This window comes from Carcharhinus amblyrhynchos, chromosome 2, assembly GCF_965287045.1.
Source record: "Carcharhinus amblyrhynchos chromosome 2, sCarAmb.v2.hapA, whole genome shotgun sequence".
Taxonomy (NCBI): Eukaryota; Metazoa; Chordata; class Chondrichthyes; order Carcharhiniformes; family Carcharhinidae; genus Carcharhinus; species Carcharhinus amblyrhynchos.
Genome location: NC_137325.1, coordinates 120,691,311 through 120,710,109, shown reverse-complemented (window position 1 = coordinate 120,710,109; position 18,799 = coordinate 120,691,311). Strand labels below are relative to the sequence as shown.

Sequence of the window (18,799 nt, the reverse complement as noted above, 5' to 3'; positions counted from 1 at the left end):
TTTTCCCAAAGGTAAGGGAGTCTAAAACTAGAAGGCGTAGGTGTAAGGTGAGAGGGGAGAGATACAAAAGTGTCCAGAGGGGTGATTTTTTTTCTCATACAGCGTGGTGAGTGTCTGGAACAAGCTGCCAAAGGTAGTAGTAGAAGTGGGTATAATTTTTTTTAAAAGCATTTAAATAGTTACATGGGTACGATAGGTATAGAGGGATATGGGCCAAATACGGGTAATTGGGATTAGTTTAGAGTTTTTTAAAAAAGGGCAGGTTGGGTTGAAGGTCCTATTCTATGCTGTAAACTTCTATGACTCTATGACTTGGAATTTCAGAATTATTGCACAACTGAATTCTGCACTGCTTAATACGGAATTGCAGTATTAATCAGTATGATTACTGTATTAATCAGTGCAGAATTTTTACATCTGGAATCTGAGGCGCTTAAAGGCAGTTTAAACCCATTCAGTCATGTCGATTGACAACAGACTTATTGATTTAATGCTTGAATAGTATTCTGTGTGGTCTGGGGTTAGTAGCGGAGAAATAATAAATATTGTGGAAGAAATCTTCAGGCCTTGGAGTGACAATCTGCTTCAGATTGTTCGGTTGGGTGGGCAGGGAGGAGTGGGGTGTCAGTCAGGAGCAGTCCCTTGGAGTTTGGGAGGATACTATGGTAAGAATCCCATGGGGAGGGTGGGGTGAGGAGGTGGTCTGCGTCTTCACAATTGTTACCCCGAAATTGAGAGGTTTTCCTACTTCTAACTTTTTCTGGATAACTATTTCTTTGCAATTTAAATCACAATTTTGGATGGTTCCCTTGCAGAACCATTACCCTGAATTTAATCAAAATTTCAATTGACCTTGCTTCAGTAGCTTGTGAGGGTGAAAGAATTACAGATTCCCAATACTTGTGTGAAGATATGGTTCCTGATTTAACTTCAAAATAGAACATAGAACAGTATAGCACAGTACAGGCCCTTTGGCCTTCGATGTGCTGAGCTATGTCCAAACCCAAGATCAAGCTATCCCATTCCCTATCATTTGGTGTGTTCCATGTGCCTATCCAATAACTGCTTGAAAGTTCCTAAGTGTCCAACTCCACTATCAAAGCAGGCAATGCATTCCACACCCCAGCCACACTCTGAGTAAAAAAATCTACCTCAGACACCCCTCCTATATCTCTCACCATGAACCTTATAGTTATGTACCCTAGTAACAGCTACATCCGCCCGAGAAAATAGTCTCTGCATGTCCACTCTATCTATCCCCCCTCATCATTTTATAAACCTCTATTAAGTTGCCTCTCATCCTCCTCTGCTCTAAAGAGAAAAGCCCCAGCTCCCTCAATCTTTCCTCGTAAGACTTACCCTCCAAACCAGGCAGTATCCTGGTGAATCTCCTCTGCACTCTCTCCAATGCTTCCACATCCTCCTTATAGTGAGGTGACCAGAACTGCACACGGTATTCCAAATGTGGTCTCTCACTTTAAAACATTCTTCTGGATTTTCTACAGATGAATTAATTTCTCTACCTTATTGAATCCTTTAATCTCTTGAAATACTTCATTAGATCAACACTTAACTTTGTAATCTCAAGGACATACAAATCAAATTTGTGCAAGTAGTCCTATTTTAATCCTAGCAAATCTGTACTCCCTCTAAAGCCAATATGTCATTTCCTAAAGTAACATACCAACTGTTATGTTACTACTGTTAACTTTACTACTGCACTGATATTAAACTAGGTTGCCTACTCAACTGCTGAGATATAGTTTGACTATAGAAATGCATTATGATGTGGTCTATTCATTGAAAACCTTTCGATCTCAGCTCAGTAGATTGTAACCTGTCTATTTGGTATTCCTCTGATTTGGATCACCACTTGCATTCAAGCTTTTATGCTTGGATATCCAGCTATGCCAACAGAATACCACTGCTTCACAGACTCTATTAAGGTCCCCAACCTTAGGATTGCTTCGGATGTCTGGCTTCTCAACAGCCAACTTCTCCAACTGTATCTTGCAGCTTTGTCTTTAACTGGGAGCCTCGCTCTGTATCTTTCTTTAACTTCAGCGAACAGTACCTTGTTCAGATTCCAGTTCTTTGTCGCTTTGACTTCAGGCTTCCTGGGACGACTCTTTTTTTTCATTCCCTGGTTTCCAGAACTTTCTGTTCTTTAACTCTTGATTGTTTTCTGCCCCTCCCTTTATCGTCTTGCCTATATGGCAGCTTCTGAGAAAAGCCATTCCCTTCCAGGTTTTCTGGTTCCAGACTGAAAACAACTGCTTCTCCTTTTCAATGTGAACCTCCTGGTTGTTGAGCAGCAGCTAGCTTTTTTAAAGCCTGTAATTGCTTTTACGTTGTAAACCCTTAATTACAATGCAGGTAAAGTTTACAGTGATGGAGTATAACGTTGGCAAATGTGAGGTTATCCACTTTGGAAGAAATAATAGTAGGATGGAATATTATTTAAATGGTGAAAAGTTGCAGCATGCTACAGTGCAAAGGGACTTGAGGGTCCTTGCGCACGAATCGCAAAAACTCAGTCTGCAGGTGCAGCAAGTGATCAAGAAAGCAAATGGAATGTAGACTTGTAGGGCATCTCAGTTAAAACTTTAGCTTCATGTTAAACAGATTTAACTCTTCCTAAGTACACACATACAGGAATACAAAATGAAACTTACCCTACACCTTATTCCTAACATATACAAAATCTCAAGTTTAGATACTTAAACTATCTCTATTTGCTAACAAAACATCTGCATATAAGGAATTTCAACCACTTTAAAGTATAGTGTAGAATCTAAGAATGGTTAAAATATTAACAAAAAAAAATCAGCTGCTTGTTCGAGCAAAAATGCCAGCGCTGCAAAAGGTTAGCTTCAGTGCTAACCTCACTTTGGAATTAATGCAACCTTTTTTTAATCATAGAATCCCTACAGTGCAGAAGGAGGCCATTTGGCCCTTTGAGCCTGCAATGACAACAATCCCACCCGGGCCTTAGCCCACAACCCATGTATTTTATGCAGTTGTGACTAGTGTGGTAGGCAGAGGGGAACCGGTGGATGTGGTGTTTGTAGATTTCCAGAAGGCGTTCGATAAGGTGCCTCACAAAAGGTTGCTGCAGAAGGTTAGGATACACGGAGTTGGGGGGGGTAAAGTGTTGGCGTGGATTGAGGATTGGCTATCTAACAGGAACCAGAGTGTTAGAATAAATAGGTGATTTTCTACTTGGCACTTGGTGACTAGTGGCATGCCGCAGGGATCGGTGTTGGGACCTCAACTGTTTACCATATACCTAGACGATCTGGAGGAGGGGGCTGACAAAATTTGCTGATGACACGAAGATGAGTGGAAAAGCGAATTGTGTGGAGGACGCGGGAAGTCTGCAGAGAGATTTGGGTAGGCTGAGTGAGTGGGCGAGGACCTGGCAGATGGAGTATAACATTGGCAAATGTGAGGTTATCCACTTTGGAAGAAATAATAGTAGGATGGAATATTATTTAAATGGTGAAAAGTTGCAGCATGCTACAGTGCAAAGGGACCTGAGGGTCCTTGTGCACGAATCACAAAAACTCAGTCTGCAGGTGCAGCAGGTGATCAAGAAGGCAAATGGAATGCTGGCCTTTATTGCGAGGGGGATAGAAGATAAAAGCAAGGAGGTCTTGCTGCAACTGTGCAAGGCACTGGTGAGGCTGCAACTGGAGTACTGTGTGCAATTTTGGTCCCCTTTATTTGTGAAAGGATATACTGGCCTTGGAGGGAGTACAGAGAAGGTTCACCAGGTTGATACCGGAGATGAGGGGTTTAGCTTATGAGGAGAGATTGAGTAGAATGGGCCTGTACACGTTGGAGTTTAGAAGGCTGAGGGGGGAACTTAGAGACATCTAAGATAATGAAGGGGCTAGATTGGGTAGAAGTAGAGAGATTCTTTCCACTTAGAAAGGAAACCAGAACTAGAGGGCACAGCCTCAAAATAAGGGAGGTGGGGGGGCGGGGGGGGAGGTGGAGGCGGGGGACAAGTTTAGAACAGAGTTGAGGAGGAACTTCTTCTCTGAGGGTAGTAAATCTCTGGAATTCTCTGCCCATTGGGATAAGAATATCTGGAATTCTCTGCCCATTGGGATAAGAATAATGAGATCCTGCAGCTGAATGCGTGGCTGAGGGATTGGTGCAGGACAGAGGGTTTTAGTTTTGTTGACCATTGGGAAGTCTTTGCAAAGGAAGGGCACTTGCATAAGAGGGATAGGGAACACTTAAATGGGAAGGGTACACATATTTTAGCTGGGAGGCTGGCTGGAGTGTTTAGGCAGGCTTTAAACTAATATGGAGGAGGGGTGGGGAGGAGAGAGACAGCTCAGGCACTGGGAGTGAGTTGGAGGTCAGGGTAAGTCTAGAGGATGGGAAAATCCCCCAGGAGAAGGAGGATCCGAGAGGGCCTGAGGGTCTTAGGTGCATCTGTTTTAACGCGAGGAGTGTGACGGGAAAGTCGGATGAACTTAGGGCCTTGATGTTCGCGAGGAATTTAGATGTGGTGGCAGTGACAGAGACGTGGTTAAAGGAGGGGCAGGACTGGCAGCTAAATATTCCAGGGTATAAGTATTTTAGGTGTGATAGGGGAGGTTTGAAAAGAGGAGGGGGAGTGGCGCTCTTAGTTAGGGAGCACATCACAGCGGTGCAGAGGGAGGATAACATGGAGGGGTTGGGAATTGAGTCTTTGTGGGTGGAGTTGAGAAATAGGAAGGGGGCCATTACTATGCTAGGAGTGTACTATAGGCCGCCCGATAGCTTGTGGGCAGTGGAAGAGGGTATATGTAGGGGCATTTTGGATAAGTGTAGGAAGAACAGGGTTGTTGTAGTGGGAGATTTTAATCTCCCTGAGTTGGATTGGAAGGTGCCTAGAGCTGGGGGGGTCTGATGGGAAGGAATTCGTAAGATGTGTATTGGAAGGATCCTTGCAACAGTATGTAGATAGCCCGACTTGAGAGGGGGCGATACTGGATTTAGTTCTGGGAAATGAGCTGGGTCAGGTGGTTGAGGTTGAGGTAGGCGAACATGTGGCTAATAGTGACCACAGCTCCGTCTACTTCAGGATACGAATGGAAAAAGATGAGAGCTGCCCTAAAGGGAGGGTGCTAAATTGGGGGAAGGCTAGATACAGCCGGATTAGGCAGGAGCTTAGGGATACAGACTGGGATAGGCTGTTGGAAGGCAAGACCACGTTAGGCATGTGGGAGTCTTTCAAGGGAAATCTGTAAAGGGTGCAGGAAAGGCATGTGCCGGTTAGGAGAAAGGATGGGAAAGGTAGGATTAGGGAACCGTGGATTACTAGAGATATAGAAGACCTGGTTAGGAAGAAACGAGAGGCGTATGTCAGGTCTAAGCAGCTGGGAACGGAGAGAGCGTTGGAGGAATACAGAGAGAGTAGGAGGGATCTCAAACGGGGAGTTAGGAGATCAAAGAGGGGGCATGAGATGGCTTTGGCAGGTAGGGTTAAGGAGAATCTAAAGGTGTTTTACTTCTATCTTAAGAACAAAAGGGTGGCTTGGGGTAAAATCGGTCCTGTCAGGGACACGTGGGGAATTGTGCTTAGAGGCAGAGGGAACGGGGGAGATCCTGAATGAATACTTTGCGTCGGTATTCACGAAGGAGAGGGGCTTGATGTCCGGTACGGTCATTGAGGGAGCGGTAGACCAATTGAAAGATCTATCGATTACGAGGGAAGAAGTGTTAGGGCTTTTAGCTGGCATTAAAACCGATAAATCTCCGGCATTTATCCTAGGCTGCTTAGGGAGGCGAGGGATGAGATTGCTGGGCGTCTGACGCGAATCTTTGTCTCTTCTTTGGACACAGGTGAGGTCCCAGAGGACTGGAGGATAGCGAACGTGGTACCGTTGTTTAAAAAGGGTAGGAGGGATAGCCCGGGTAACTATAGGCCGGTGAGCTTAATGTCAGTGGTAGGTAAGTTGATGGAGAGGATTCTTAGGGATAGGATGTATGCGCACTTAGAGCGTTGCGATCTGATTAAGGATACGCAGCATGGCTTTGTAAAGGGGAAGTCTTGCCTTACGAATCTGGTAGAATTCTTTGAGGAGGTGACGAAAACGGTCGACGAAGGACGAGCCATTGATGTCGTCTATATGGATTTCAGTAAGGCGTTTGACAAAGTCCCTCATGGTAGTTGGTACAGAAGATTAAAGCTCATGGGATATGTGGTCAGGTATCTAGATGGGTAGAGAACTGGCTTGCAAAGAGGAGTCAGAGAGTAGTAGTGGAGGGGTCTTTTTCTAGCTGGAGGTCTGTCACTAGTGGTGTGCCGCAGGGCTCAGTACTGGGACCTCTTCTCTTTGTAGTGTATATAAATGATTTGGAAGAGGGAGTAGGTGGTGTGATCAGCAAATTTGCTGATGACACCAAGATGGCTGGATTGGTGGGCAGTGAGGAGCAGTGTCTGGCAATACAACGGGATATTGATAGGCTGGTTGATTAGGCAGATACGTGGCAAATGGAGTTTAATCCGGATAAATGTGAAGTGATGCATTTTGGCCGGAATAATGTAGGGGGGAGTTATATGGTAAAGGGTAAGCCCGTAAGGAGTATAGAATCGCAGTGAGACCTGGGGGTGCAAGTGCACAAGTCTTTGAAGGTGGCAGTGCAAGTGGAGAGTGTGGTGAAGAAAGCCTATGGTATGTTAGCTTTTATAGGAAAGGGTATAGAATTTAAGAGCTGGAGTCTAATGTTGCAGTTGTACAGAATGTTGGTTAGGCCGCATTTGGAATACTGCGTCCAGTTCTGGCCGCCTTACTACCAGAAGGACATGGAGACTCTGGAGAGAGTGCAGAGGAGGTTTACCAGGATGTTGCCTGGTATGGAAGGACTGGGGTATGAGGAAAGATTGAAGAAATTGGGGCTCTTTTCCCTTGAAAGACGCCGACTGAGGGGGGGATCTAATAGAGGTATATAAGATTATGAAGGGTATAGATAGCTTACCTCTGTTTACTCTATTTCCTATGATAGAGACACATAGGACAAGGGGCCATGGTCTTAAGGTGAGGGGGGAGAGGTACAACACAGATATTAGAAGAAGGTTTTTTACACAGAGGGTAGTGGGGGTATGGAATGCTCTGCCAAGTAAGGTGGTGGAGGCAAACACACTAGAGTCATTTAAGAGTAACTTAGACAGGCACATGACTGGGTTGGAGATGGGTGGATATAGGAGATTGTTTTAAATAAGGGTCATTAGCATTGGGGTGTCCCTGGTAATGTAATTGGATATAGTATGATTTTCTTTTCTCTTTTCATCCACAGGTTTTAAGTTGGTCCGCCTCGTGTCCAACGAGGGGCATACACGCGATGGGTTGTACTGGGGCTACTCTTGGTTGTTCGAGATTGGCCTAGTGCTTCATGTCGTTAGTGCGTGCCTAAACTGGACCAGATACTGGGCAAGACGACAGCTCAGTGACTATCGCTGATTGCTGTGCAGACACATGGATTTGGGCCGGTGTCTGTGGGAGTTTGCGCATTCTCCCCGTGCTTGCGTGGGTTTCCTCCAGGTGCTCCGGTTTCCTCCCACACCCCAAAGATGTGCTGTTAGGCTGATTGGCAGGAATAAATTGTCCCTAAATTGGGTTCCTTCAATCTGGATGGCCATAAAACATTAGACAGGGGTCATGGGTGGAGAGGGGGATTGGTGGTGTTGAGATGGCGGCGCGGGCTCATTGGGCCGAAGGGCCTGTTTCCCGGGCTGATTTTGTTCTTTGTTCCCATTGAAGTGGTGGAGGCTACCTCATTGAATATGTTTAAGTCATGGGTAGATAGATTTATGATCGATAAGGGAATTAAGGGTTATGGGGAGCAGGTGGGTAAGTGGAACTGATCCACTTCAGATCAGCCATGATCTTATTGAATGGCAGGGTAGGCTCAAAGGGCTAGATGGCCTACTCCTGCTCCTATTTCTTATGTTCTTATTTACCCTGCTAATCCATTTGACCCTAAAGGGCAATTTAGCATGGCCAAACCATCTAACCAGTACATCTTTGGACTGTGGGAGGAAACAGAGCATCCAGAGGAAACTCACGCAAATACGGGGAGAACGTGCAAACTCCACACAGAATGTGACCCAAGCCAGGAATTGAATCCGGGTCCCAGGCACTGAGAGGCAGCAGTGCTAACCACTGTGCCGCCGTGCCACCCCATGTTAATGTTTTGTTTGCCATTTATCCAAACCAACCCAATGGCAGCTGGGGCCTCAACTCAATGCAAGTTAGCCAGATTCATAGGTTACGAATGTGCATAGTAGTCAAGTTTAAGGCATTAAAGAGTCAAAAATATGAAGCATAAAATCATTCTGGACCAAACTATGGCAGTTAAAATTTAATAAAATTGCAATGAAGTAAACTGAGGAGCAAACATTTTACCTCCAGATTATCTAAAGCTAAAGTTAGAAGTTGTAAGGTTATTTGAAATGTCTGTATGCTGTGAAATTACAACAAAGCAATGGAATGTTGAATTGGCTTCGCTATCCTTGACCTCAACTCTTACTTTTTGAACTCAATCCTCACATGCAATAGCCCCAACACCTTGAACTGAGCATCTACACACTTTTCTCACCTCAGTCTGAAATGGCTGTCACCTTATCCTCAGATTATGTTCCTGATTTTGATCCTGGGAATTTGCTCAGTTGGGGTATACATATGGATACACTGTTAATGGGACATTTTTGAATGCTTCAGTCAAGTTTTAATTCATTTTGTTAGCTTACAGTATTAGTCTCCATTCCTAAGGAAAATATATATATATTTGCCCTAGAGTAGGTACAACCAAGGTTCTCTAGATTGATGAGAAGAGATTGAAGAGAACAGGTCTGTGCTGACCTGAGCCTAGAAGATTGCGGGTTTGACTGGGTAAGTATTGAAGATGTTCTCAGGATCAAAATCAGGAGCATAAGCGCAGGATAAGTTGACAGCCATTTCAGTCTGAGATAAGAAGTTTCTTCACACAAAGCATTGTGAATTTTAGGAATTGTCCATCCCAGTCAGGTGTGTGGATGCTCAGCTGAGCAGGGGTTGAGGTTCAAGGTGTTAGACAATTGGATATCAGGGTAGAGTTGAGGTCAAGCGTGGTGAAACAAGCTCAAAAGGCCCTCTGACCAACTCCAACTCCTATTTCTTATGTTTATTAAATATTTAGTTCCTGGTTTTGTTCACTGATGCTTTCCTGGGTTCCAATTCTGCTGTTGCATTGTTCACCTCTTAACTTCACAGTTACTTTTCAGGACTAAAACGGAATTAGAATATATAGCTTATCTAAATGATGATTATTTCCGAGTTCACTTAATCCATTTTGCAGGGTAAAGGCAGAAATAACAACTGATTAATACTTTTTTTTAAAGTGGAAACTTTTGTAACTTGACAATTAGTAATACCATTTCATAACGTGTTCGTATTGTTGCTTTGTTTTTAATAGGCACTCCATGATCTCATTCCAAAATCTGAAGTAGGTGTTCTATCATCAAACTCCAGTAATGTAATTAAGCTGATCCTTGATGCTTATCATGTAAGTACTGACCATAAAGTTGACCCATGCTTCAAAATGAAATTACTGGTGCCACTAATACTTACAAATGCAGAGATAGCAACACTTCTATCTTTTTTAACAGGCTTTGTCTTCTGAAGTTATCCTCGAGAATAGCAAATTGCCAGAAGGAGTGTCAATACATTATACAGCCTATTGTAAAAATAATACCGTTCATACAGGGGAAAATGGCAGGAAGTGTTTGGGCATTCAAATTGGTGATGAGGTAAGATCCAATCATCCATTTTCACCTGAACATTTTCTGAAGTGGCTTTGATCAAATGAGTTATGCACTTGCTGTGGTTTAGAACTTGAACAGGAAGATAACTCGTGCTGATGTTTAGATGGAAGTTGACTTCAAATTTAGAAGCTACTCTTCTCTCAAACCTCACACCCACCTTTTCAGGTCTGATCATAACACCTGCATCTTCCTCCTGTATACTGTGCAAACATACATGCCCACTATCCACCTCAGTTCTGTCATGTCTATTTTTGGTGTCTACAGTTCATAAAGCAATTATATGGGTATCCAAAAATATATTGTGGTAATTCATAGTGCTAACACAGTCATTGTTGTTTCGCCTCTGCCTTTGCAGTTGCTGCTACTTTCATGTCCACCATCAAGTAAAATGATACTTTGTCTCTGGTTGAATCTAGTAGTAGAGTTGATGTAAATTGAACCTGTTTGTCCTTTTCATTTGGTGTAGTTTAATGTTTTATTGGACATTTTCTTTAGGCGCAAGGCTGTTGGGATAGCATGCTGTGCAGCTTTGTTTTTTCTGAACTGCTGTAAAAGTATAGTTAAGTTTTATAAAAAGATTTTTTGGTTTTGTGACATTGCCAGAAACATAGTATGTTAGAGAAGTTTCATTGCTGATGATTTGGGAGAAATGGTGGTGTGAGGAATTAAAAATAGATTTGACAATTGACCAACAGACTTGAGGACTGAGTGGGTGCAATCGGATTAGACACTTTCTGAATCATAGAGTACTAGCGCAGAAGAATGCCATCTGGTCCATGGAGCGTTTGAAATAAAATGGATGAATAGATGTGAAGGGGTATGATATTGTTGGGATTATGGAGACATGGCTGCAAGGGATCAAGGATGGGAATTAAACATTGAAGGCTATTCAGCGTTTAGGAATGACAGACAGAAAGGAAAAGTTGGTGTTTTTGCATTGTTGATTAAAGAAGATATAGATACAATACTGAGTAAAGGTATTAGCACAGATGATGTGGAGTCTGTATGATTTGAGTTGAGAAAGACCAAGTGCCAAAAGACATTCATGGGGGTGGTATTCTGGTGATCAAACTCTAGTGGTAATGTTGGGAATAGCATTAGACATGAAATCAGTGATGTATATGATAAAGTAACATCTGTGATTCTGGGTGACTTTAATCTGCATATAGATTTGTTGAGTCAAAATGGTCATAGTACAATAGAGGAGGAATTTCTGGAGTGTATACGGGATAGTTTTCTGGACTAATACATAGAGGAACCAAGAGGGAACAGGCCATCTTGGACTGGGTATTGTGCAATGAGAAAGGATTGGATGACAATCTAGTTCTGGGAGGACGAGTGACTATAATATGATAAAACTCTTTGTCAAGATGGACAGTGAGGTAGTTGACTGTGAAACCAGGGTCCTGAATCTCAATAAATGTAACTGATGATATGAGGCATGCATTGGCTATGATGGACTGAGAAACATTACTGAAAGGAAGGACAGTGGACAGGCAATAGTAGGCATTCATGGAAGGAATATGTGAACTCCAAAAGTTGTTTACTCCTATTTGGCGCATGAGTGGAAAAGGAACTGTGGCCAAACCATGGCTTATAAGGGAAATTAGAGATAGTATTAGATTCAAAGAAGAAGCATACAATTGGCAAGTAAAAGCAATAGACCTGAGGATTGAGAGCAGTTTAAAATTCAGCAAAGATGGACCAAAGGATTGATTAGAAGAAAATAGAGTATGAGAGTAAGATGGCTGGGAAAATAAAAACTGACTGAATTTAGGTTCCTTACAGTCAGGAACAAGGACATTCATAATGGGGAACAAAGAAATGGCTGACAAACTTAATTTGTATTTGTCTTCTGTCTTCATGAAAGAAGACATGAATAATGTACTAGAAGTTCTGGGAAACAAGCTTTTGTTAAGAGCTGAAGGGAATCAGTATTGGTAGAGAAATGATTTTGGGGAAGTTAATGGGATTGGAGGTGGATAAATCTTCAGGGCCTACTAATCCTAATCCCAGAGTGCTTAAAGAAGTGGCCCTAAAGTAATAGATCCATTGGGCATTTTCCAAAATTATTTGGACTGGTTTCTACAGATTGGAGGGTATCTAACTATCTAGCCCACTGATCAAAAAGGGAGCTAGAGAGAAAACAGGGAATTACAGACCAGTGAACCTTACGTTGGTAGTAGAGAAGTTGCTAGAGTCCATTATCAAGGATTTCATAACTCAGCATTTGGAAAGTAGCGGTATAATCAGACAAAGTTAGTATAGATTTACAAAATGGGAATCTTGCTTGATGAATCTCCTGGAATTCTTTGAGGATGTAACTAACAGAGTTGACCAGGGAGAACCAGTGCATGTGGTTTATTTCGACTTTCAGAAAACTTTCGACAAGATCTAACATAGCAGATTACTATGTAAAGTTAAAGTACGTGGGATTGCATATGGTGTCTTGAAATGGATAGAAAGCTGCTTAGCAGACGGGAAGCAAAGAATTGGCATAAATGGATCTTTTTCCGATGGGCAGACAGTGACTAGTGGAGTACTTCAGGGACCTGTGCTAAGATCCTAACTGTTCACGTTATGTATTAATAATTTGAACGAGGGAACTAAATGTACTATAAATTGGGTGGAATGATGAGGTGTGAGGCGGGTATAGAGATGCTTCAGGCTGAGTGGGTGGGCATATGCATAGCAGATGTAGCATAATGTGGATAAATGCGAGGTTATCCACTTCGGTAGCAAAAATAGGAAGGTAGATAATTATAAATTGAGAGTTGGATACTCAGCGAGACCTTAGTTTGGTGTGCTTGTACATCAGTCACTGAAAGTAAGTGCACAGGTACAGCAAGTAACATAGAAGGCTGATGATATGTTGACCTTCATAGTGAGAAGATTTGAGTATAGGAATAGTGATCATAGAATCATACAGCGCAGAAAAGGCCCTTCAGCCCATCAAGTCTGTGCCAACACATTACAAACACCTAAACTCCCACCTAATTCCATCTGGCCCATAGCCCTGAATGTTATGATGTGCCAAGTGCTCATCCAGATACTTTTTAAAGGAGGTGAGGCAATCCTTCTCCACAACCCTTCTTTACCACCCTCCCAGGCAGCATTCCAGACCATCATCACCCTCTGGGTAAAAACATTTTTCCTCACATCCCCCTAAACCTCTTTCCCCTCACCTTGAACCTATGATCCCTCGTGACTGACCCTTCAACTAAGGGAAGCAGCTGCTCCTTATCCACTCTGTCCATGTCTATCATAATCTTGTACACCTTGATCAGGTAGCTCCTCAGTCTTCTCTGCTCCAACATAAGCAACCCAAACCTATGCAACTGCTCTTCATAATTTAAATGTTCTGTCCCAGGCAGTAACCTGGTGAATCTCTTCTGCACCCCTGCTAGTGCAATCACGTCCTTCTGATAGTCTGGCGAACAGAACTGCACACGGTACCCTAGCTGTGGCCTCACCAAAGTTCCATACAACTCCAACATGACTTCCCTGCTTTTGTGATCTGTGCCTCGATTGATAAAGGCAGGTGTCGCATATGCCTTTTACACCACCCTACTAACATGCTCTTTTGCTTTCAGAGATCTGTGGACAAAGAGGCCAAGGTTCTTTGTCCCACAGAACTTTTTAGTGCTCTACCATTCATTGAGTAGTTTCTTGCCAAATTACTCCTTCCAAAATGTATCACCTCACTTTTCAGGGTTAAATTCTACCTGCCACTTATCTGCCTATTTGACCATTCCATCTGTATTGTAGCCTAAGACACTGTACCTCTCTGTTAACCACCCATTCAGTCTTTGTGTCATCCTCAAGCTTACTAATCCTACCCCCCACATAGTCATCAACAATCGTTTATATAAAATGATGAATAATAGGAGGCTCCACACAGATCCCTTTGGTACGCCACTGGACACTGGCTTCCAGTCACTAAAGCAGCCTTCTATCATCGCCCACTGTCCCCTACAACTGAGCCAATTTTGAATCCACTTTATCAAATTGCCCTGCGTCCTGTGTGAATTTACCTTCTTTACAAGTCTCCGGTGTGGGACCTTGTCAATGGCTTTGCTGAAATCCACATAAACTACATCGACTGCACTATCCTTGTCTACATACCTGGTCACCTCTTCAAAATATGAATGTTTTACTGCAATTCTAATGGGCATTGGTGAGACAACACCTGGAGTATTGTGTGCAGTTTTGCTGTCCTTATCTGAGGAAGGATGCTCTTGCTATAGAGGGAGTGCAATGAAAGTTTACCAGATTAATTCCTGGGATGGCAAGATAGAATCTCTCCATATACGACTATCAGTTAGGATCATATTCATTGGAGTTTAGAAGACTGAGAGGGGATCTTATAGAAACTTATAAAATTCTAACAGGAGTAGACAGGGTAGATTCAGAAAAAATGTTCCCAATGGTGGGGGAATCCAGAACTAGTGGTCATAGTTTGAGCATAGAACAAAGAACAACACAGCACAGGAAAAAGGCCCTTCGACCCCACGAGCCCGATCCACCCATTTTAACACTGTGAGTGCCTCATTCCAATCCTTCTACCTACAACTTTTGTCTACGCCTCTTGGACTCCACAATAAAGGGGTGCAAATTTAAAGAATTGTATGTGCGCCAGATTAAGGAAGGTCTAATTTAGGTAAACCTCTTGGACTGAGAGGAGGAGAAATTTCTTGGTCTAGAAAGTGGTGAATCTGTGGAATTCACTACCACAAAAAGTAGTTGAAACCAAAACATTGTGTGATTTCAAGAGGGAATTAGATAAAGCTTTAGGGACTATGGGGATCAAGAATGTGGAGGGAAGGTGGAATCTGGGTATTGAATCTGATGATCACAATGAAAGACGGAGCAGGCTTGAAGGGCTATTTGGCCTACTCCTGCTTCTATTTCCTGTGTATGTTTCTGAGTTTGTGCTGGCTCTTGCAAGGAGCAATCCTGTTAGTCACATTCCCCTGTCCTTTCTCCATATCTGCAGTTTTTCTCCAAGTATTGATGCATTTCTCTTTTATAGCCAACTATTGAATCTGTAACCATCAGCTGGGCAATGCATTGAATCCTAACGGCTCTAAACAAAAAATGATTTTTCAGTCTTGCCTCAGTTTCTTTTGGCAGGCACCTCTAATTTATACCCTCTAATTATTGCTCTTAGTCATTTGAAACTGCTTCACTTTATTTACTTTATCTGAAATCTTTGTGATTCTTAACCTATATCAATTCTCCTGTTTTTCTTCCCTGTTCCAAGAACTACCCCAGCTTTTCTGCTATTCCCACATAACTGTATTCACTCTGTCTTAGAACTGAGTAAATCTCTCTTCTCCTCCCATGCCATCATGTCTTTCTTAAAATGTGATGCCCAGAATTGAAGACAATATTCCAGCTGAAGCTGAGTTAGAGTTTTATATAGATTTAGCATAACTTACTAGCTTTTGTGCATCATGCCTTTATTTATAAAGCTTTATTAACTGCTTTGTTGAAGGTGGCAGGACGGTTAACAAAGATTCATGTGAAAGCACCCCAGCTGTGTCTGTCCTTATTTCCCTTTAAAAATTGTCCTTATTCTTCCAAACAAAATGTTTCACCTCACACCTTTATGGTGAATTTCTTTAGCCATGTGCCCATCCATTCCGTCACCACATCTGGGCCCTCAAGTTCTGTCACTGTTTTCTTCCTTTTTTTTACTGCACATCTAGGTTTTGTGTAATCTTCAGATTTCAAAATTGTTTTGTACCCACAAGACAAAGTCATTGATGTTTATCGCAACAAAATAGTCATAATAGGGAACCTTGAGAACTCCACCACGTGACTGCCAAGTCCAAAAAAACACCCACAGCTGTTTTCTATTCCTTAACCAATTGTGTATCCTCCTGCTACTGAACCTTTTATCTCATAGGGTTATTAGCAAAATTTAAGCCTAATGTGTGGTACTTCATCAAACACTTTTTGAAAGTCCATATACACAACAGCAACTGTACTTCCCTCTGTTACCTGATCAAAAAAGCCAATCAATTTATTCAAACACAGTTTGCCCTCTAATTTGTTTTAGCCCTTGTCCAATTGGCTGTAATTTTCTGCCCGATTATTTTTGCTTAAAGCTTCCCTGCTCAACATTACCAGGTTTATCCTTCTCCCTTTTTAACAAGGCTTTAATGTTTGCAATCCTCCAGTCCTTTGACACACCCTATATCTAAAGAGGATTAGAAGATTGTAGCCAGCACATTCACAATTTCTATTCTTATTTCCCTCAGTCACCTAGGGTGTGTTCCATTCAGACAACTTAACTAGTTTTAAATTCTGCCAGACTCCCTAGTGTCTTTCTGTTTTTTAAATTTCTCATATGCAGTATCCTATAACCTTCTTTGTCAACACTAATGCAAAGCATTTTAGTTCCTCTTCATGCCTTTCTTCTCCACTAATAGATCTCCATTATGATCTCTAATTGGTCATATGGTTCCTGGGACACAGTTCCTATTGTTAATATACCTGTGAAAGACATTTGAATTCTGTTTTGTTAGCTCAGATTGTCTCTGTTGTTACCTTTTTTCACTTCTCTGTACTTTCTTATATTCGGCCTGACTCTCTGCTTTTTATCAAACTGACATCTGACATATACCCCCATTGTGTACTCCGTCTATTGTCTAACTTCTTTGGAATCCAAGGAATTTTGCCTGCTCCCTTTTATCTCTAAGGGGGAGATATATCTAGTCACTACATGAATCATCTCCTCTCCGAAGGCAATGCTCTGCTCCATTACATTGCTGCCTTCCAGTCCTTGAGGACAATTTACCTGGCCAGATCCTCCTCCAAATTGTTGGAATTATCTCTCCCAGAATTAAATCATTTTAGTTACAAAGCCAGCCCATGACATTAGGATTAAAAACTTCCTTGCAGGTTGTAAAGCATTCTGTGTTGGATGTAAAGGTCCTGGGTTCAATGAATTTGGCCAGTTTCCAACTAGCTCCAATGGATCTGGCCTTGAGCACAAACATGCCCCTAATTTAATCTTATCAATAGCCTATGGGATAGCTAATGTGGAAAAATAGCTTTCTTGAAGTTAGGACTGTTAAGGGAGCTTTATTCTGCATCTGACTTCTCTGCATCTAATTGCTATATCTTACCTTAAAAGTTTGGTGCTATAATGGAAGTTCCCTACAGCTGACATTTTTCTACAGAATATGGAAATTCACAAGTTAAAAAGGAGCACGTTGATCAAAAATATTCATATTAAAATTTGAGGTCAGTATATGAAAAATACACACTTGGTAGTGGTATAATTGCTTCTTTCCTAATAGACTATGTGGGCCAGTAGTTGTTTGTGGATCTAGTTTTAATAGAACCGTACAAGGTGGAGATGCTAAACACAGCTTTGTAACTACTGCAGAAATAAAATTATCCTGTTTCAATGCAAACTACTGTATTTGTCTTTCAAATTATCTACTTTTTCTCATCCTGGCTCTTAGAATTTGACAAACGCTAACTGGAAAGTGCATGAATGTTCTGCAATGAATAACCATTTGTATCCTTCCTCCTCTTCTGTCTCTTCCTTGCTACCATTCCATCCACACGACCACCCACCACCAACACCACGAACACACCCCTGCCCCGCCCCCACCTTCCAAACAAGTCCAGTGATCTTGCGTAACATGAGCAGGCAATCTTTGTCTGCACCTGATGCAAACTAATACCTTTTTCATTGAAACGTGCAATAAAACTTGAATTGGAATTATTTTAAGAATGGGAATAAACATGCTTTGCATGCACCTATGTGTTTTAGGTGAGCTTCAATATAAGCATCACAGCAAATAAATGCCCAAATAATGGAGAGAAAGCAACTATTCAAATCAAACCTCTGGGATTTAATGAGAAGGTAGAAGTTAATCTGGAGTTCATTTGTGAATGTGACTGTCATAATAAGGGAATTGCTAACAGCCCAGATTGTCACCAGGGAAATGGAACATTTGAATGTGGAGCTTGCAGGTAAGTGATCAGCTTGTTCAGGAACCAACTGCTAAGATTGCGGATGTTTGCTACAGGCATAGCAATGAATAATAGCATTGTAAAATAGACATTTTTAGTGTATCTACTGTCACCTTCTTTACTTAGCTAATATAATGTACAGTTCAAAATGTTGTGATTTTTCAGCATTATTTGCTGTTATCAAAGTAGAGAATATATGGCAAAAACATGTTCTTGTGGCAGTTTGTCTTTAAGGGGAGGTTTTTTATGAACTATTTTTTTCAAGGTCTGTTATGTTGGTGCTGCAGAATTGAACACAAATTAGATTGAGGTGGCAAGAGAAACTGGCAAGGCACAAACCAACAAGTATCTGGAGAAGGGTTGCCAACTCTGACCAGGCATATTCCGGGCCACATCAGTGGAAGTGGCATCACAGAAAACTGGTGGCATGTTTAAAAAGCTTTTTAGTTCAGATTATTTTTGCTTCCCTTGTTTCCTTTTTCACTTTTCTCTTTTCGGCTGCACTTGGATTAGTAACAGCATGCAGCATTACCTGCTTTTATTTTTGCAGCAAGATTTAAGACAGCAATTTTTATTAATTGTGGCCTGGAAAGTGCTGGCTGTAAATGCACCAAACCTTACTATCCACTGAACTACAGACGTTCATGTTGTATTCTGTTAATTTTGGTACAATAGAGGAGTGCCCTGTGTTTAAAACTGGTATTGGCACTTGGGTCTTTATGCCCAATAGTTTGAAGTATGCTGAGCCTGAAAAATACCCAAGGAACTCAGCACACCTCATTGGGTGGCCTGCACTAAGAGATAAGCTACAGGCATCCCTAATTTGAAAATTATTCAATGGTTACCTCCTTGGTACTTGTCTTACCAGCAGTTGTTCCTCTGCAAATTGCCAGAAAACTGCCCGATTAACTGAGTACCATAAATTCCACTCCTACCAAATCATGAAACAAGTACCTGGAAGTTGTTGAATCAGCTGGCAATGCAATATGGTCAGCCTTT

At 42.0% G+C, this 18,799-nt stretch overlaps 1 protein-coding gene across 2 annotated transcripts in view; it reads left to right on the top strand.

The window, feature by feature from the left end:
• LOC145358246 (integrin beta-1-like) overlaps positions 1 to 18,799 on the top strand; it is an 87,606-nt gene that overhangs the window by 52,077 nt on the left and 16,730 nt on the right. For both annotated transcript variants that reach the window (XM_080212108.1, XM_080212098.1), the window contains exons 9-11: positions 9,457 to 9,546; positions 9,650 to 9,790; positions 17,598 to 17,800. In XM_080212108.1, the coding sequence (XP_080068234.1) occupies positions 9,457 to 9,546; positions 9,650 to 9,790; positions 17,598 to 17,800 (434 nt within the window). The remainder of the gene's footprint in view (positions 1 to 9,456; positions 9,547 to 9,649; positions 9,791 to 17,597; positions 17,801 to 18,799) is intronic.